This window comes from Pollachius pollachius (genome assembly GCF_949987615.1).
Source record: "Pollachius pollachius genome assembly, chromosome: 14".
In the NCBI taxonomy this organism is placed as follows: domain Eukaryota; kingdom Metazoa; phylum Chordata; class Actinopteri; order Gadiformes; family Gadidae; genus Pollachius; species Pollachius pollachius.
Genome location: NC_136947.1, coordinates 12,780,748 through 12,802,515, shown reverse-complemented (window position 1 = coordinate 12,802,515; position 21,768 = coordinate 12,780,748). Strand labels below are relative to the sequence as shown.

Here is a 21,768-nt window from a genome sequence, read left to right as displayed (position 1 = left end):
CGGATACACACAAACACACACACACACACACACACACACACACACACACACATCCATATGGTGTCTGGCCTCCCCTCTATCTTGTTTTCAAGTGTGGTTTAAGGAAACAGCCCTTGTCAAAACACGGTGTGACAAGGTGACACGCCACACTGTCTGGGCTGGGAGTGAAGGGTTCTAGGTTGAAGGTGTGCTGTCCCCCATGGTCAAATCTCCTGATCCCCCCCCCCCCCGACCCCCTTGTTTCAAACTTTCGACAGTCCCAAGGTAGTCATCAGAACCACCTTTAATGAGCTGGCTTTGGTTTATATTTGTGTTGGTCTGTTCTGTTTGCCTGTCTGTCTGTCTGTCTGTCTGTCTGTGGATTGACGTCGTTGAGTCTCTCCGTGTCAGCCAATCACAGCTCGCTGGGAGTTCCTTGCGCCGGTAGCGGCAGCAGCGGAATAATTATGTTCTTATCCATAATTATACGAGTAGACCGCTGCTGTTATAACTCATGACTTTTGGTGTTTTTCTTTGTTACCCCCCCCCCCCCCCCCCCCCCCCCCACACACACTTTTTACTCCATGATTCGTGATGTAATCCTGCTGGTGTGTTGCTCCTTTGTGTTCGTACATTTGTGTTGTTTCTGTGTATCCCCACACACATGCCCCTCCGACTGCTATTCCCCGACCCTTAACCCCTGTAGACCCCATGGTTGACCAGCTTTGCCAGGAAGTCCTCAACTATCTGCTCTATCCCTACGCTCTAGCCCCGCCCTCTCCCGGTGTCGACCCAATCCCCTTGCAGCGCACAGCTAGCCAGAGTGCGGCCGGCACCTATCAGAGGGCCAGCTTCGCCGCCGGGGGCGGAGTCTCGGACTACGGCAACCCGTACCGCACGCTGCCCTTCTGCACGTCTAGCGAGTCGCCCTACAGCAAGTCCGGCACGATACTGCCCCCTGAGGTGGCCCTGGCCCGGTCCCCGTCGGTGGACAGCATCCAGAAGGACCCCAGGTGAGACCACAACGCCGTTCTGGCTTTATTTCTATTTTTTATTTATTTATCTATTTTTTTCTGTTATTAACAGGTTGCTTTTTTTGACGAGCACTTATGTTTCTACCACACATGGTTTGTCTTGTCGGTTGGTCCCTCCGCCTTTCCCTCCTACCCTCCGACGCCCCCACCCCCCCTCCCTCCACCCACACCCGCCCCCACCCTCCTGCACACTGAGTCAGAACCGTACTGGGGCCCAGAATCAGTCAAAAACCTTACCAAACGTTGTTGAATCATAGGCAGAGCTTGTAAGCTCCTAAACAGAGAAATGACCACTTGGGGACATGTAAAGTACTTGCATTCAAAGCACAGTAGTTTTAAATTCGGAAGCCATTCCAGGTCACTGTGGAGGTTCTGAGTGTTTGAAGTTTGACATGGTGGCCTATGGAGAAGTTTGGATTTTTTGCCATTTCGATCACCTCCTGGAGAAAACGTACAGCACGGGTAAATTCTGGCTGAATCTGGGCTTTAGTAGGGAACACACTTCACTCCACGCCATATCAGTCTCTCTCTCTGCCTCTGTCTCTGTCTCTGTCTCTCTCTCTCTCTCTCTCTCTCTCTCTCTCTCTCTCTCTCTCTCTCTCTCTCTCTCTCTCTCTTGCTCCTCTGCCTGAGCTTAAGGGTCTATTCTCAGTACTCTGACACGTGTTCACACACACACACACTCACTCACACACACACAATTACAAACACACTCACACACACACACACACATACACTTGAACATGCACACAACCTCTGCCAGGGTCCAGTATGAAGAAAATGACATTATTTGATGTCTGCTGTGTGTGCATCTGTGTGTGTGTGTGTGTGTGTGTGTGTGTGTGTGTGTGTGTGTGTGTGTGTGTGTGTGAGTGTGTGCGTGCATGTGTGTGTGCATGCCTTTGTGTGACAGGTGATAGGAAAGAGGCAGACACAGATGTTAAGTCGGTTTCTTTTATCTATATTTTATTCCAGATCTAGTTGAGTCCATCATGCTTCTGTCTAATCCTGACAGACCAGAGCATTGGCTTGTGGGTAGTGGCTACTGACTAAATGTATAACAAGCCTATTCAAAGCTTTCTTTGTCATCCTTTTCTTGTTTTGCTGACTTATTTTGTTATCTTTCTATGTACATTGTATTTTCATTTGAACTCATTTCATTTCATTTGAGTTCTTGATTTCTTTTGTTTTGCCTTCAAAGCCCTTTTTAAACATGGTTTTTGCAAGTTACATTTCTGAACCAGTCCATGCAAACAACCTGTTTACAAAGAGAAACACGTTATTTTTTACAAAGAAACTAGCTTCTTGCCTCTGTCTCTCTACAGGATAGCTTTCCCATCCAGTACATCACTCTCTCATCCCTTCATCCATTATCTTTCTCTTCCTCATCTCCATATCTCATCCTATTCCTCCCTGTGTCTCCATGGCAACGGACGACTGTGTTTGTGCATGTGTGTATGTGTGTGTGTGTGTGTGTGTGTGTGTGTGTGTGTGTGTGTGTGTGTGTGTGTGTGTGTGTGTGTGTGTGTGTGTGTGTGCGTGTGTGATGCATGGCCTTGTGATGTACAACGAACCCTCACACCCACATGACCCCCAAATGCTCACGCTGACATTCCAGCTAGCTCCATTGAAGTCTTGCTGCTTTTGTGTTGTGCTGTATAGTTTGTTAAACGGAGGGTTCTGTGAGAAAATAATACCTTTTTACATCGCTGCTAAGCCAGTGCTCATATAAAATGTGTTTGTAACACGATGAGTATACAGCTTAATCAGACCTAGCACAGTATTCTAGGCTATCTAAGTATAATTTGCTAGTTTCTAATTGTAAACAGTGCCAATGCATATTTCAACTCAAGCAGAGCTAGCACAGAATGCTCATCTTTGAAGTGCTTGATAATGTGCGGCAAACAGCATTTATGAACATTGCAGCTAAAGCTGACTATATAATGCTTGAATATCTAGCGCTGGCTAATGTATGGTAAACAGCGTGAATGCACATGGCAACTAAAGCAGAAATAGCACAGATTGCTGTATGTAGCACTGGCTAATGCACGGCCAACAGCGCTAATGCACACTGCAGGGTGTGAATTAATTAGATTATTCTAGCTAAGTGAGCAATTATTCAATGAGACAAGTCAAATATAAACTGTGCAGCACAGCAGATGATATATACCGTATATGGGACTGTAGAGCTATAAAAATGTCAAAATATGAAATCTTTAATCTGTAAAATTATCCCTCTCTTTAACTGACACCCCACCCCCTCAACAACTCCTTAAACCACCAGCTTCCATGCATGCCCCCCCAACCCCACAAGCAACTATGTCACATGACCAAATGTTGAGAGCAAAGCACTAGTTAGCTATTTTCTACGCAAAACATGCCATTTTTTTAAATATTTTATTCGATTGATCGTGACAATTATGGTGGTTCTTGATTAATTTGTTGCCATACAGCCAACATATCCCTCTCCCTCACTCTCTCTCTCTCTCTTCTCTGTCTCTCTGTTCGCTATCCTCTTGATAGGTACGACCCAGAATTCCTTGTGTGGAATCAAAGTCAAGCCGAGCAGAGAATGACAAAGTAATGAAGCTATCTATTAATGTATTTTTATATTACAGATATATTTTATATACGTTCTATATCTATACACCTTTCTCCATCTTTTCTTGCGACATGACACCAAACTGTTAATGTTAGTGGAAAGCATGACAAGGACATTTCACTGTTTGGTCATCCAACATTACCACAGAAAAGCTTCACTTTCCACCCACAAGAGAGCAAAAGCTGAAAGAATAGACCCGAGGTAGAGACCAAATACAAAATAGGTAAATACAAAGGGCTCTGAAGTCTCCGGAAGTCTGGGATTGGAATGAGTTCGCTCCCAACGAACGTGGTGGTGAGCTAGCTAGCAAGTACGTTGACGGTAACCCTGCATTAGATCTGACAGTTGGTCTGCTATCAGTCAAAGCCATGACAGAAATGAGTCAAGGCTTCATCCCTGGTTGAGAAAGCAGAGCTCCTGTAGAGATGAATGTCTCTATCCTCTCCTTTGGCTCTATGTCTTTCTGTCAGTCCATCCCTCCGTCCATCCCGCAGTCCTCTATCCACCCATCCATCCACACCCTTCAATCTGTAATGGGTTCTTCTCCTCCGTGTCACACTGTGTCTTTGCCGTGTGTGTGTGTGTGTGTGTGTGTGTGTGTGTGTGTGTGTGTGTGTGTGTGTGTGTGTGTGTGTGTGTGTGTGTGTGGTGTGTGTGTGTGTGTGCGCGTGTGCGTGTTTGTGAATGTGTGTACACTGGACTGGACTTAGAATACAGGGAAAGCTAGCATGCCGAGGCTTTGCCGACCACTCTGCTTCCCACTCCATGTACAGAAATGCTGCTGTTGGGGAGAACATCCTCTGTTTCACTGCCAGAGCTAGACTGCAGGTGCTACCTACCAAATACAATCTGGCATTATGGTACCCTGCACACCACCATCCACACTGTATAATGCACTCTGGCCATCAACTTGAATCAGTTGCCCATATTGTGAATGGCTGTACTATGTACAAAGGACTGTATATTGCACCCCATGACAGACTTGTCAAGTATTAGTATAGTAGTATTTCTAGAAAATGTGACCATGTACAAACATTCACGCATCATGCCGAACAGTTAAATAGCTCTATTGATGTGTTTTGTAACATCCCAAATACCCCTGATGTTATGTTTTTAAACAGAGACAGAAGGGAAGTGCTCTTACTTGAGGCTGTGTGTTTGATCTGCACATGGACATTGCTTTCAACGATACAATCGTTAAATACCAACCAATTCTGGAAATACTAAAGGACCTAGGCTACCAATGCAAGCTAATAGTGTTTATTTTTGGCAGCTTGGGGCATGTCCACAACCGTGTTTTCAGTGGGTTAAGGCTGCCAGGGCTCTCCAGCAGAAAATCTAAACAATTAGCCAAGTTCTGCTCCATATCAGCAGTGATAGGCAGTCTGGCAGTGTGGCACAGGAGATGTTTTTTGTACCCTTGAACAAAGACCTATCTCATCTCTGAAATATTTGAATCCTATCTCTTGTAATGTGATTGGTGGATTCAAATAAAGAATTAAAATGTGTGTGTTTGTGTGTAACATGTGCTGTTGTGGCCCCCATGTTTTTGTGCCTTCTTCTCAGTGTCTCCAAATGGATGTTTCTGTGTGTATGTGTGTGTGCTTGACTGTATTCGGAAGTGGGTCTCTTGTAGGCTAATGCAAGGCCCAGATTACCATGTAGCAAACATGTTGCTGCTCTGATTATAAGACGTCTACACACATTGCCCTGAGTTGTGATCCACATTCAATCATACACTTGGGATTTCACTTGTGTGTGTGCATGTGCATGCGTGTGCATATGTGTGTGTGTGTGTGCATGTGGGTGTGTGTGTGTGTGTGTGTGTGTGTGTGTGTGTGTGTGTGTATGCACTCATGCTTGACATCTCCCGACCTTTTGTTTCATCTCTTCTGGCTTCACTGGGTCAGTCAGTAAGCCATGCTGTCGTTATATCCAACACAAACACGCACACACACACACACACACACACACACACACACACACACACACACACACACACACACACACACACACACACACACACACACACACACACACACACACACACACACACGCTTAAGAAATCTGTCCATGATTCTATTCTGTCAGTAAACATGCCGGCCATCTAGATACGAGCCAACGTGTTCCTTATCCTGAGATTATACTCCACTTCATCCTCAGATCCAGATTATTATAACTACTATAATCCTCTGACCTTCATTCTGTTTCACCCGCCACACTTTTAATCACATAACCACTGTCCAAATATTGGCCATTATTACAAATACATTATATATAAATGCCATTATATATGCTATTATATATACGTGCTGTTCGGTGGAGGCTTTTGTCCAAAGCTCCAGGCAATACCATGAAACCATCTCTCTCCCTCTGAGCATGTTTGGGGGAGACAAGGGAACGAAACCCCTAACCCTGGCAGTGTTATTGACTTGCTCTACCAACTGAGCGTGACAGAATCGGTCAGTTTGGGTTTTTGCTTGATTCAATTAAGAATATAATTGCTAGCTAGTACAGACAAAGTTCCCAGTTCAACCCCCTGTATCGCCTCTCTCCCTGGGAGTAAACAAACGTCCACATCCTGTCAGCTCGTATCTTTCCAGTACAAACGACATAGGCTCATCCAATGGGCCTTACTTGCCTCTGTTCATATCGATGAACAGGTATCACCGCTTAAGTCGAACAGTATAGAATTCATTCTAGTAAGTTCATGTAAGTTTAAGATAAATGTATAGTATAGTAAAGTATATAAACGTCTAGTATAGTATAGTGTAGTATAAAACAGTTGAAGCACAGAAGGGATTCGCAAAGTATAGCTCCTCTGAGTCGGATCCCCAGTGCCTGCAGTCTGAACTGGTGGGCGTCCTTGAGGAAGACGTCTCAACCCCCCTACTTGCTCCTAAATGACGGGTATCTGGCGACGTGTGACGTGCTGTGGTTACAGAGCAGCCGGTAAAGCACCACATAGCGATGGCCATTTGTATACGCGTTGCGCCCCCTTCCCGAAACGTCAACACAGTCAAGTGGAGGGGTTTCAGGGAGGAACATGCTGGAGCTTATACACCACGCCATGGCAGAGCATCCAAGCGCACAAGTGGTTATATCGTACGAGAGTGATGGCGCGTGAATAAGTGATGACCCAGGAGGGAGCGATGCGCTTGTGTCGGCGCTTGTGTCGGCGCTTGCGTGCGTATGTGTTTGCATGTGTGTGTGTGTGTGCGTGTGTGTGTGTGTGTGTGTGTGCATGTGGACCCATCAGCCGCAGACTTGGAGGAGCGAATATTTTCTCCATGCATGGCTGAGTAAAATACCAGAGGGAGAGAGAGGGAGGGAGGGAGAGGGGAAGGGGGAGGGAGTGAGGAGGGAGGGAACGAGAGAGATAGGTGGACATGGAGCGTTAGAGAGAGAGATCTAAGTTTAAATGTGGAAGACAAAGTTTTAAGTGCTGACAAAATGAAGACAAAAGCGGAGATAGAGCGCAAGAGAGCGAGAGATACAGAGAGAGAGCGAGATGCAGATGTATTCCGAGATTAACGATGGGTGAAAGAAGAAAGAGAGTAATAATAGTGGTACCAAGATGGAGTCAAAAAGGGAGACAGAGAGAGAGAGAACATTATTGAGAGAGACCACAATGTCTATCAAGCTAAAGAAATTTCATTATTCCATGCCTGTAAGGCATGAAACTTCACTTACAAATAGCTCTGTTGAATACAAACTCATTGTGATGAAATTAGTATATTAGTTTAGTCCAACTATATAACACCCAGCAGCTATTTGACATTGAAATTGTTGTTGCTGTAGTCCATCACAATACATTAAATTCTCCCCAAATCCTGATCATAATATTCACACACACACACACACACACACACACACACACACACACACACACACACCCTCCTGTCCATGCAGCGTTACTGAACAGATTATTCATTCTACGGTACACTCCCCAAGACTGTAGCATCTGAATGTATAATCGTCAGGCTGCTACCTTCATTATTAACAGAGTTTAATTACTGCTTTGAGCTGAGCCTGGCCTCCCGGTAAGCGCTGCACAGGAAATATTTTGACTGGAGGTTGCACAACAGACACGCACGTTCACATACACAAACCCAAGCACACGCACACAATACTCTATAATACATGATACACAATACGCACGCATCCATGCATTTATCGTCACAAGCAACGACAAATGCATCGATGCATGCCTTGACATTTATCTGCACACAGATATGCCTACATACATGGGCAAGTGCACACACACACACACACACACACACACACACACACACACACACACACACACACACACACACACACACACACACACACACACACACACAAACACATCTCCGATCTGGCTCTTTCCCTCTCTCTGTGTCTCTTCATCAATTTTCATAAAGATGAAAAAAGTAGTAAATCAATAAAAATGGATGTGTTTACACCGCTGTGTAGACATGGGTCATGTGTCCATGCTGTAGAGGTCAAGGCCTGGACGCCCTGCACCCAGAGCCACGCAGAGCTCAGATGATAGATGCTGAGGTCCGCTTCATGTTTCATTGAAGAGGACCCTCTGGGGGAGTTCTCTGAGCGCTGGACAACACTTCCTTGGTCTTGACCGGACTCAGTGATCTTTCGGTTCAGATCACACAAAAAAATATTATAATTTCTTTCATTTTATAGCCCTCTTTTTTCTCTGATTGCGCTTTCCATAGTGATTGTGTATTTAATACTTGATGACGTCAAAGAGCAGCTAGGGGTCATCTTGTTTTACGGAGCCTACTGGTGAGACTGTTGATACAAGGGGATCGAACCTAGTACCTTGTGGCAGGAGTCGAACGCTCACCACACACTGGGTAACACAATGGAGAGATGAGGAATGAACCAACCAAACTAGACACCAGGGGACAATAAGGTGGCCAATGTTGGCACGAGAGCCAGATTGGGAATTCTGGCCGGAACACGGGGGTGAAAGCCATTGGATACAGAGTTGAGACAGCCTTTGGAAGTGTCTTTTCTCACAGGATGCACTGAGCAAAGCAGCATTTTTTTACATGAGTGTTCATGACTAGGAACCTCATCTGACCCGGAACATATCCCATGATGCCCACTGTCTAGAAGGGGAGGAAGAGAGGAGGAGACAGTGAGAGACAGAGACGGAGAGAGAGAGTTGGCAGATTTTTCAGAATACGGAAGACAGAGAGAGAAATAAGGAATAAAGACATGTCCATAGAGTCCCACTCTAAGAGAGACCTACCTCGGGTTCAGGCCACGCTCCACAGAGCTCAGAAACACTGCTCAGGCTCACACACTGGGAGTTTGAGGGCTTTTTTCGTGGCACTAATTCAAATCTCTGTGAAAAAGGCCACTGTACCCTGTGGATATAGACTTTATATATATTTATATTCATATATATATATTTATATAGAGAGAGAGATGTAGAGGGAGAGGGATAGAGATTGCATGCTCTATACAGTCAACTCTGTGTGGGCCGAGCAGCTAAGCTAAGTGTTCCCAAAAGGCTGTTTATACAGCACTTTACTGCACATTCCCTGCTTATATAGTTTCCCCAGATTAATTTGGATAAAGTGAATAAATAGACATTTTCTCGAATGGCTTTGGCTCTCCAACTACTCCCACCCCCTTTTTTTAAATGGCAACAAGAAATGTCTTGCTTACTTGCTTATTACCTCCTTAGTACTTACTACTACCTAAGAATACATAAAGAATACCTATAAATAGGTTAAAACGAAGTGGGCCAACTCAGTTCCCTGAGTATGTGGGCTTAAGTTTATAGTTTTTGCATAGGAATCAACATGTAATCTGCTTGGTCTGGCTAGCTCAACACCATTTTCACACAATGATATTTCTGATGTGCTATTCACTTCAGCACATTATTTTCATCACTTGCTGCCATCTAAAACTAGATGGCTAATTCTAGATTCTGAGTGGCTAATGCTAGAAAGCTTCGGCAACATAGCTAATGCAAATTCAGAATGTGTTAATCAGGAGTTTGCTGACGCCTTGCCATCCATATCTTATCACATTAAAGAACGAAAACACACCCACAGACACACAAACACACAGACACACACACACACACACACACACACACACACACACACACATACATTAAACGCATGCACGCTTATACACACGCTAGCTCAATACAACACTGAAATCCTGAAACATTTCAATCAATGCTAAGACACACAAGCAGGCGCCCTGTACATACCGGCAGGTTCTTCTACACACATGCGCCCGGCTGGCCGTGTCCGTTCAGCCGCAAACGGGGTGTGACGGAACAATTAACCTAAGAGGTGACTTACACAAGGTTACATCATCCCACACCATATTCATGAAGCCGCGCGGCGCTCTGTTCGCGTGATAACCAACAGATAGAACAGCATTCTGGATGAGGTTCTGCTACACTGTCACAGCTGCCCTGAAGCCAGGTTGAGTGTGGCAGAGAGAGGGTGGGAGTGGTAGAGAGAGGGTTGGAGGGCTGGAGAGAGGGTGGGATTGATGGAGAGAGGATGGGAGGGCTGGAGAGAGGATGGGAGTGGTCGGAGAAGAGAGAGAGCGGAAAAACATTCCGCGGAATAGGCAGTCCATGGTGGTCCCATTAGATTTATTATTTTACATTTTCTCGGGGATAAACGGGTTAAAAGCTGTGTGTGCATTGTTTAACAGACCCATGGGAACCCCTGCTAATCCATCCATCCATCAATACCTTTGTTGTTGCTTTTCCGCACAGCCAGGATAGAAACACAATGAACACGGCTTAGTATTCCACCATACAGCCAGACACAATTCACAGCTGCTAACGATGAATTGATCTATCTCATTTTAGTCAAGTTCTAGTTAGGGACTAGGCTGAAAACGTTCAAAAGGACACCGCGGTCTGGGAGATGAAACCTTCATCACCGTCTCTCCTGGTTTCACTCAAACGTCCGGTAAATAATACAATCACAAAGACTAAAGTGCTATTTTACCATTGTTCAGGGCAGGTGCTGGCATCACTAAGCTTTTAGGCAGAATTGGCACGATGTGGTTTTGATAATTTAGCAAACATATGTTTTAGTGAAGCCAGGAGAGATCATTGTGATGGTTTGATCATCCAGACTGGTGTTTTTCCTTCGAGTCAGAGAACTAATTCTTGTTATTCTGCCGTCTGCTTTTGAGTGGGAGAAGTTTGTTTTACGCAGGTCCAATTTAACCCTAGACCAAACACCAAAGCAACAGGAATAAACAAACAGCTAAACCATGTTGAGACGACCAGCATGATCACACAATGGAACACAGGGAAACCAGTAAGCTTTCTGTACAAAACCAGTCAGTTTGTACTGAGGAGCCACACAGCCACACAAGCACCAATCAGGTGAAGCCTTGTTTTAAAGGATATTATGTTCTTGCCATAATTGACGTAGTATTATCACCCGATTTTATTAAATTCTGACCATAATACACATTGTATTACTTGCCACCCCATTCTATTTTATTCTTACCATTATGAACATAGTATTACTACCCCATTCTTTTCTATTCTTACCATATTATGTAGTATTTCCATCCCATTCTATGATATTCTTACCATAATTCACATAGTATTACCACCCCATTCTACTCTATTTATAACATTGTCTTTATATTCTTTCCTTGTGTATCATTTGGTCTCTCTCTCGTTCTGACTCTCTCTCGTTCTGTCTATCTCCTCTCTCCCACCTCTCTCTCGTTCTGTCTATCGGCGAGCATTTTCAATCAGGGTAACAGTAGGTAGCCAGGCTTCCTGGGCTGGTTACAGATTTAGCTGCATGCACGCACAAACATGCACCTACACACACCTACACACACACACACACGTGTGTGTGTGTGTGAACTCAATCTCTTCCTCTTCCTTTCCATCGCTCTCTCTCTCCCTCTCTCTCTCTCTCTCTCTCTCTCTCTCTGTCCATGTCTCTCTCCCTGCAGGGAGTTTGGCTGGAGAGACCCAGAGCTGCCAGAGGTGATCCAGATGTTGCAGCACCAGTTCCCGTCGGTGCAGTCCAATGCCGCCGCCTACCTTCAGCACCTCTGCTTCGGGGACAACAAGATCAAGTCTGAGGTACTGCCGCAGTAAGCAGGGTTTGCGTGACTCAAAGGAATAGTTGTGGTTGCATGTCAACGCAAGGCAAGGAGGTTTATGGATCCATAACGTCGTTGCAGACCCTCCTTGTGTCCACCGCAAGGGCCTGACGTGCGCCTCCCAAAAATGTTGAACTTGCGTTGAGGCGACGCAGCAGCAGCTGGGATTGGTCCTATAACGTAAACCCGACGCACAACCAAAACAGGTTCACGACTGCGTCGAAGCGTCTGCGTGGTCATGCGTTACGTCAGCGTGCAACCGTAACTAACCTTTTAGCCAAGTTAGCGTGGCTAGTGTGATTGGAAAAGTCAGCATGGCTAGTGTGTTTAGTTTGGCTTGTTGGGTCAGTTTAGCTAGTATGGTTAGTATAGCTGACATGCATAGCATGGCTTGCATGTTTGGCATGGTTCGCATAAAAAGCAAGGTTAGGTTGGCTAGTTAGTCTTGCCTGGTTAGCATGTGGCGGGCGGTTTGCTTTGATGGCTTATCTTGTTGGCATTCAGTTTGAATCCTGATAATGAACCAGCCAAGGGAGGAGTTCTGCCTCTGCCTCGAGGAATGCGCCCCTCAGAGCTGGTTGAGATCTTTCCATTGCCTTGCTAAAGGGCAATTATAAGACGTGTTGCACAAGTGGACATAGATTTGAATGATGCATGATATCATGACCTTGCAAGATAGATACATACACATGAGGCAGACACATGTACCTATCAACATACACACACACATACACATACAAAATACATATCCTCTACCCATGCAATCCATATTGAAGAGCCTTCAGAGTGCAATGCAGCCTCATTAAAATTCATGGAGATGTCTTACTTAAGCAGAACCTGCATTATAAATATCTATCAGGCGTTACATAATAACATGTGCATGATAATACAGCCCTAATGACACTTGATGGATGAAATATTGTATCATTAGGATTTGGCGCTATTCATACATATATAATCAGTGTCTATGTATACATCCTTATTGGCTGTAATCATTTTGCAGGATGCTGGCTTTGGATTCACTGAAATCTACAAAATGATTCCCTCCTCTAGCAGAGTGTCGCTCTGTCCTTCTAATGCTATGGAATTTCTCCCTGTTAGGAGGAGTGAGGAGGGATTAGGGGAGGTAGGAAGGTGGATGGAAGATGGGGGCAGGAGGAGGCAGGAAGAGGAGGGAGGTGGAGGAGGTGGGAGAAGGGAGGGAGGAGGCCGAGGAGGGGGGTGGAGGAGTGAGGAGGAGGCTTCATTGAGGAGCACCTTACAGGCAGCTTTTAAATCTCCTCTCTCACTGACTGAACCTTCCTTTTTCCCCTCCCTCTCTTCCCTCGCTCACTCTTCCCCCACCTTCTCCTCCACCTCTTCCTCCTCCTCCTCCTCCTCCTCTCCCTCCTCCCCCCCCTCCTCCTCCTCCTCCTCCTCCTCCTTCCAGATCCGTCGTCAGGGGGGCATCCAGCTGCTGGTGGACCTGCTGGACCACCGGATGGCGGACGTGCACCGCAGCGCGTGCGGCGCCCTCAGGAACCTGGTGTACGGCAAGGCCAACGACGACAACAAGATCGCCCTGAAGAACTGCGGCGGCATCCCCGCGCTGGTGCGTCTGCTGCGCAAGACCACCGACGTGGAGATACGGGAGCTTCTCACCGGTGAGGGGGGACACACGCACACACACACACACACAGGCACTGGCACGCACACACACACACAGGCACTGGCACGCACACAGGCACACACACACACAAACACAGGCACACACACAGGCACACACACACAGGCGCGCACACACATGCATCGGCGTGCACACACACATACACGCAAGCACAGGCGTGCACACACACACACACACACACACACATGCATACACACACGCACTGGCGCGCACACATACACACACACACACACACACACACTCACATGCATATACCCACACACACACACAACCACACACAAACACACCTACACAAACACAAACACACACACACAGATGCACTCACGAGCACACACACACATTCCCGTACCACGGTGAGCTTACCATGGGAACTGTCACACTTCATCCTCCTCCGGGCCTTTCCTTTGTTCTTTCCTTCCTTCCTTCCCTCCCTTAATTCCATTCTTCCACCCTTTCCAACTACTTCCTGCTTCTCTTTCTCCTCTCTCTCCTTCCTCTCCTCCACTCTTACCTTCTTCCACTTATGTTTCCTTCCTTCAATCCTTCTCTCCTTCCTAACTCCCTAACCTCCTCCTCTTTCCTTACTGAATCCATCCTTGACGGCGGGATCCCGGCTATGGTGGCGTTGATATCCCATCCCAGTAAACATCAACACCAACAATAAACAACAACAATAGCAACAGCACATCACCTACTGTCTCCCTCAGACCGGTTAGACCCCTGGGCTTCTTTGTGACGCTGACAGCCCGGTTCCACAAGGATTATAGGATTACTAGCACACACACACACACAAACACACTCATGACTACACGCACACATCCCCTCACACACACACACACACACTCATATCCCCCACACACACACATTACTACACGCACATATACCCCCCCCCACACACACACACACACACACACACACACACACACACACACACACAAATACACACATACCTACATACACACACACACACACACACACACACACACACACACACACACACACATACACACTGCATAACTACACACATATATATAGTTACACAGCGTTAACAGCGCACACAAACACACCCACACATACTTGGTAGGGCACTATATTTAGCCAAAAGGGCTAATTCCCTTCAGCATTGTAATGAGATAATGAGCGGCTATAAAGACTGTGCTAGGCTAATGGGAATATTTCAGTTGGTCCGTCTAGTGTACCCGATGCTGGATAGAAAAGGCAAAAGAGATGGCGAGATTGAAGAATTTATGTAAGATCTGTCATAATTACTTTTATTTAGAGCATTACTCTGACCCGTGACATAGCTCACATGACCTGTTAGAGCGGGAACCAGGAGCCGGCTTGTTTCTATGACAACGTTATTTCAGAAGGTCTAACCTCTGTCATCTCTCACATCTCCACCATACACACACATACATAAACACACACACACACACACATACACAGACACGCACACACACACACACACACACACTGTCGTACAACAGTGGGTTTCTGTTTTCGTTTTTCAGTTTAATTTGTACGTTTTCTAATGGGTAAGCTAATCGTTCTGGGTCAATGAGTGCCACTAGCTTCCCATTTATGTGGCTTAAATGGTATGGTCACTCAACACACTCAATCTACAATGAGTATATCATAAAATAATAATAAAAAATAATATCATGTGTTCACAAATGCGTTTCTGTGCAAGCATGGATCACGTCTATGTGTGCACAGGTGTGTGTGTGTGTTTGTTTATTTTTGTGTTTTGTGTGTGTGTGTGTGTGTGTGTGTGTGTGTGTGTGTGTGTGCGCACGTGCGTGTGTGTGTGTGTGCGCGCGTGTGTGTGTGTGTGTGTGTGTGTGTGTGTGTGTAGGCCAGGACAGCTTTGGAGGTGTAGACTATGAAGGGTTTTGTATGCTGAGCGAGCCTTCAAGCTGATTACCATATACATTAGAGCAGAGATTCAGGACCCCGCTCGGCCCAATCCCTCTGTCACAAATGAATCAGCCGGACCCCCGACCCACTGATCATTACACACACAGACACATTGACGTACTCCTCTGCTCCTCGTCTCCTCTCCTCCTCCTTTCTCTCCCCCTCTTCTCGTTTGTTTCCTTCTCTTTCCTCTCCGCTCCCCATGTCATCTGTTCCTCTCCTCCTCTCCTCCTCCTCCCTCTACTCTTCTGTTCCTCTCCTCCTTTCCTCCTCCTCCCTCTACTCTTCTGTTCCTCTCCTCCTCTCCTCCTTCTCCCTCTACTCTTCTGTTCCTCTCCTCCTCTCCTCCTCCTCCATCTTCTCTTCTGTTCCTCTCCTCCTCTCCTCCTCCTCCCTCTACTCTTCTGTTCCTCTCCTCCTCTCCTCTCCTCCTCCCTCTACTCTTCTGTTCCTCTCCTCCTCCTCCCTCTACTCTTCTGTTCCTCTCCTCCTCTCCTCCTCCTCCCTCTACTCTTCTGTTCCTCTCCTCCTCCCTCTACTCTTCTGTTCCTTCTCCTCCTCTCCTCCTCCTCCCTCTACTCTTCTGTTCCTCTCCTCCTCTCCTCCTCCTCCCTTTACTCTTCTGTTCCTATCCTCCTCCTCCCTCTACTCTTCTGTTCCTCTCCTCCTCTCCTCCTCCTCCCTCTACTCTTCTGTTCCTCTCCTCTCTCTCTCTCCTCCTCCCTCTACTGTTCTGTTCCTCTCCTCCTCTCCTACTCCTCCTCTACTCTTCTGTTTCTCTCCTCCTCTCCTATTCCTCCTTCTACCCTTCTCCTCGTTCGCCTCCTCAGCTTTTGTGTCCTCTCCTTTTTTCCCTGCTCCTCAATGTCCCTTTCTTCTCCTTATATTTCCTACTCTTTTCCTCGCCCTTCCTCGTTCCTCTCATCCACTCCATGTCCTAGTGTCCTCCTCTCCTCCTCCCCCCTTCCCTTGTCCCTCTTCTCGCCTTTCCTTATCTCTCCTCTCCTCACATTTACAGTCTGCTTTCTCTTATCTTCTCTTCCCTTCTATATATTCACCCCTTCTGTCCCTTCTATATATTCACCCCTTCTGTCGAGGAGTCAGGAGAAAATACCGTCTCTCTCTCTCTCTCTCTCCTATGCTTATCTTCTCTCCTTTCCGCCCCACTCTTTCCCTCTCCCTCGTCTTTTTATTCTCTCTCTCTGTCTTTCTCCGTCTCTCTCTCTCTATCTCTCTCACTATCTCTCTCCCTCTCCATTAGTCCAGATCTGCATTTGTACTACGCTGACAATTCAACCGTGTCCAGACTACGGTCGCTTCCTCAAAAGTCGGGTCCGAATGTCTCTAGCTATCCCATCTATATCTCTCTCTCTCTCTCTCTTCACCCCTTTCTCTCTCTCTCGCTCTGTCTCTCTCTCTCTCTCTCTCTCTCTCTCTCTCTCTCTCTCTCTCTCTCTCTCAGTTTAAACGAGGATCAAATTAGGGAGTCAAGCTGCCTGCATAGCCAAATGCTATACACTGTGTGTGTGTGTGTGTGTGCGTGTGTGTGTGTGTGTGTGTGTGTGTGTGTGGGGGGGGGGGGGGGGGGGGGGGGGGGGGGGGGGGGGGGGTAGGTTGCTTGGCAGGGAGTAATACTGTCACATTACAGCCAGGCAGACAATGGCAGGAGATTTTGTTTTGGTTCCCATGGCAACCTACAGATGCTCCCCTGCCGCTGCGTGTCAAGGAACTACACACTTTTTACACACACTACGCACGTCATTACTACACACGTGCAACAGCACACGTGACTTAATCTCAGCACATACACACACACACACACACACAATGCTCCATCCTGCTGCGACCTTAATTAACCTCTGTAGTTTATCTCACACGGGTGTTCATGTATACTAACAGCTGTATGCATGATCATGTACAATGTCCTTGTTTGTGAGGGTGTGTGTCTGTGTGTGATAAACAGTTGCTTGTTTATGTGTTTCTATGTGTGTTTTTAGTTATGTGTGAAATGTGGATGTGGCTTTGTTTGTGTGTGGTTTTTTTGTGTGTGTATGTGCGTGTTTACACTGATATCTGTGTGTGTGTGTGTGTGTTGTGTGTGTTTGTTGTGGTGTGCAGTGCGTGTCTGTGTGTGTGTGTGTGGGGGGGGTTTGTGTGTGGGTGTTCATACAGATACAAGTCTGTGTCAGTGTGTGTCTGCGTGTGTGCGCTTGTGTGTATCTGTATACAAACATACTTTGTGCTCAGAGGAGTTTAAAATATTATTTTATTTTATGAAAAAATTATATTTTATGAGCACTACATCTCCACACAGTGCTGACGTCCAATCAGCACGTTCCGTAGACCCAGCGACCACTAAGTGCTTCAACCCTGAGAGCTATATTTAGACACGTCCGAGGCATGTCTGATTCTGGCTGATGGCAAACACGTGAGTCTTATTAATCAGACATGCACCAGTACGATTAGTGTGATCGAGTTTGGCATCAGATATGTGTAAAAACAGTCTGTTTTTTTTTTACATTCACTCAGATCTATGTTTGCATTTTCTATTACATTTTCTATTTCATTTATTCATTGTATTTTCCGTTTGCTGACAGGTTTCAATCCATCCATCGGCATACAAACTCATACACGAAACAACAAAAGTTGTGACAATAAAATAATATCCTTTTTTAAATGAATTTTCCTAGCCTCAAGTCACATTTTAATGGGCTACTAAACATCTGTTAAAGCAATGATAGAAACAATGGAAAGATTTGTTTGCTAGATTACCAGAAGGCCTTGTCACAAACAATAATGCTAATCCTCCTATTAACAAGTTAGCGTCTTTTCAAAATGGTGGTGGGAGGTGGCAGTTGGTTTGGGTTGCGTAGTGAGGCATATACAGCCTGACTCCATCTCCTCCATCACCAGAGGACACACAGGAAGGTGGGGTGTGTGGCTGGTTTGTGTGTGGGAGGAGGGGGGTGGCGGGGTGCAAGATTTACTGTGTCCCGCGTCGAACCTCAAGTTCATATCTAGCACATCCTCCAGAGTGGTGAAGCCAGGACAGTGGGAGGGGGGGGGAGAGAGAGAGAGAGAGAGAGAGAGAGAGAGAGAGAGAGAGTGAGAGAGAGAGCGAGCGAGAGAGAGAGAGAGAGAGAGAGAGAGAGAGAGAGAGAGAGAGGGATTGAAAGATAGTTACTGACATTAATTACCACCTCAAAGCCGGAAGCAACTCATTTCGAGGCCCCCCCTTCCACCCTCTGATAATGAAAACACACACAAACACACACACACACACACACACACACGCACACACACACACACACAGATTCATGTACACAACCTTACCAAGACAAATATCAGACGATGCAATTACCAAGTTGTAGACACATATAAACACACACACACCTATGCAGAAAATAGATGGATGGAAACAGGCAAACACACACACGGGGCATCACCCAGAGTGTATAATTACGTGCACTGTGTTACCGCAGAAACGTGCACAGGCAGTAGAAGGTCACTGTGGTTAACATGCACTGTGTAGAAGATTATAGCAATTTGAGTGAGGATGGGAAAGATGATTATTGTGTACATTAGTTTATTGGCCTGATTCTGTGTGTGTATGTGTGCAATCAAGCAATGGATGGAGAGAGAGCGTGAGAATGAGCGAGAGAGAGAGAGAGAGAGAGAGAGAGAGAGAGAGAGAGAGAGAGAGAGAGAGAGAGAGAGAGAGAGAGAGAGAGAGAGAGAGAGAGAGAGAGAGGTTTGGCAAGTCGGGTTGTAAATGAGTCATAGCTTTGTAAAGTCTGTGTAGAGGACTATTACTACCACCATTACTTTGGTGTATTGAAATACTACCTATTGTATAAGATGGGACCTATCTATCTATCTATCTATCTATCTTTCTGGCTGTCTGGCTGTCTGTCTGTCTGTCTCTTTGTCCATCTTTTTTATGGTCTGCCCATCTGTCTGTGGTCTCTTCTGTCTCGTCTCTAGCTATCCCATCTCTATCTCTCTATCTCTCTTCACCCCTTTCTCTCTCTCTCTCTCCGTCTTCCTCTGTCATCCCTCTCTCTCTCTCTCTCTTTCTCACGCTCTCTCCCTCTATCTCTCTCTCTCTCTCTCTCTCTCCCTCTATCTCTCTCTCTCTCTCTCTCTCTCTCTCTCTCCGTCTTCCTCTGTCATCCCTCTCTCTCTCTCTCTCTCCCTCTATCTCTCTCTCCCTCTCTCCCTCTCTCTCTCTCTCTCTCGCTCCCCCTCTCTATCTTTCTCTCCCTCTCTGCTCAGCTCTCTGGGGTATCAACCCCTCCCTCCCTTCCCCTCTCTGATAACATTCTAACATCTTCTCCCCCCCCCCCCCCCCCCAGGTGTGCTGTGGAATCTGTCGTCCTGCGACGCTCTGAAGATGCCCATCATCCAGGACGCGCTGGCGGTCCTCACCAACGCCGTCATCATCCCCCACTCGGGCTGGGACTCCTCCCCCCACGCCCAGGACGACCGCAAGCTGCACCTGCACTCCTCCCAGGTCCTGAGGAACGCCACCGGGTGCCTCAGGTCAGCACACACTCTGGGGTGACTGATGGGGTGACGGGGTGGGTGGGTAGCAGAGTGAAAGCTAGGGGGAGAAGGAGGAGGGGGGGGGGGGTGGAATTGTGGAGATATGGGTGATGAGGTTGGAGGTGTCTAGGGGTGTGGGGGTCTGGCTAAATGGGGTTGGGGGCGTGGTTTAGTTCTGGGTGTGATGGAGTGAGGGCTAGTGGGTGTGGGTGTATGGATGGATGAGAGTGTTGGACGGTGGTCGAAGTGGGATTGTGTGTGTGTGTGTGTGTGTGTGTGTGTGTGTGTGTGTGTGTGTGTGTGTGTGTGTTTGTGTGTGGGGGGGTGTTCTATCTCTAGACAAAGGAGCCAATCCTCCAGTGCTCTTCTCTGGGAGGAGATGATGATGATGTCATACTGCACAAAATTACACTAGGCAACAAGGCATGTCTGTGTGTTTTACATGCGTGCTTGTGCATGTGTTAGTGTGTGTGTGTGTGTGTGTGTGTGTGTGTGTGTGTGTGTCTGTGTGTGTGTGTGTGTGCCAAGGTTGCGATACAACAATCATACATGATGCCTCAATGTATCAATCCACGACATCATGGGCTCAATGGAAATCTCATACACACCAAGAGGATACAATCTCTTTGTTCTGTCTCTCTCTCTCTTAAAAAATTAAATAAAGGGCGAGGGTAACATAAAAGGGAATATATGAATGGGTCTGTAAACAAAGAGAAACCTTGTCTTTAATTACATATTCCATGAGAAATGATTCATGTTCTTTGGGATGTGGATTGTTGACTCTCTTTCATTCTCTCTCTCTCTCTCTCTCACTCTCTCTCTCTCTCTCTCTCTCTCTCTCTCTCTCTCTCTCTCTCTCCCTCTCTCTCTTTCTCTCTCTCTCTCTCTCTCTCTCTCTCTCACACTTCGTCTCTCTTTGTATCTCCCTTGGGCTATCTATGTCTTGTTAATATAATATTTACTGTGCGTATTTTGACTACCAAATCAATGAGGCTGGTGGTGGTATAGACTATGATCAATATTATGAAATTACTACCAATAGGAAACCATTATGTGTATCAAACTATTAAGAATATGAAAGCATTATGTATGTCAAACTAGTAATAATATGAATCCAGTATGGATATCAAACTAATAACAATATGAAACCATTATGTATATTAAACTACTAATAATATGAATCCATTATGTATATCCAACCAGTAATAATATAAATTCATTATGTACATGAAACTAGTACCAATATGAAACCATCATGTATGAAAAACTAGTAACAATATAAAACCAGTATGTATATTAAACTATTATCAATGTATTATCGACATGAAATATGATCAATATCAAATTTTTAAAATAACAAACACTTATTATTGTTAAATCCTTATGGATATCCATCTATTATCGATATAAAGCCACAATATCCTCCATGGAGTGGACCCTGCCTTAATGGACAGCAGAGCAACCTCTCCCTATCGTCTTCTTACATTTGTCTTTTTTTCCCATATACTGGGTGTTTTATGATTTTTGGGCACCATCCAAACTCACGTGAATCTTGGCCCGTGTATCCGTTTGAGACTTTAACTCAGACAAGTTATTTTTATATAAATAACCTGACATCAGACACCACCCATAAATCATGGCGTTTTAATGTAAATTCACTGGCATTGAAGATATGATAAATACATATCTATTATTCGTTTTCTGCAAGCGGGTTAGCAATTTTAACAGAAAGTACCCTGAGCGGTTTAATAAAAATTATATTTTCATTCTGTAGACCTGCTCCACCATGGCACACCAAAAAAGACTACAATTCCCAACGGTTGTAAAGATTTGTCGGTTGAAGCCGTATTATTCTTTTGGAGAGATTCTGACATTCTGGCAGGGAATTTGTACGTTCT

The 21,768-nt window shown here is 45.9% G+C and overlaps 1 protein-coding gene across 1 annotated transcript in view; it reads left to right on the top strand.

Moving 5' to 3' along the window:
• ctnnd2b (catenin (cadherin-associated protein), delta 2b) overlaps nucleotides 1-21,768 on the top strand; it is a 71,669-nt gene that overhangs the window by 32,573 nt on the left and 17,328 nt on the right. Inside the window, exons 10-13 of the mRNA XM_079751686.1 lie at nucleotides 749-992; nucleotides 11,590-11,722; nucleotides 13,172-13,385; nucleotides 19,681-19,867. Of these exons, the coding sequence (XP_079607812.1) occupies nucleotides 749-992; nucleotides 11,590-11,722; nucleotides 13,172-13,385; nucleotides 19,681-19,867 (778 nt within the window). The remainder of the gene's footprint in view (nucleotides 1-748; nucleotides 993-11,589; nucleotides 11,723-13,171; nucleotides 13,386-19,680; nucleotides 19,868-21,768) is intronic.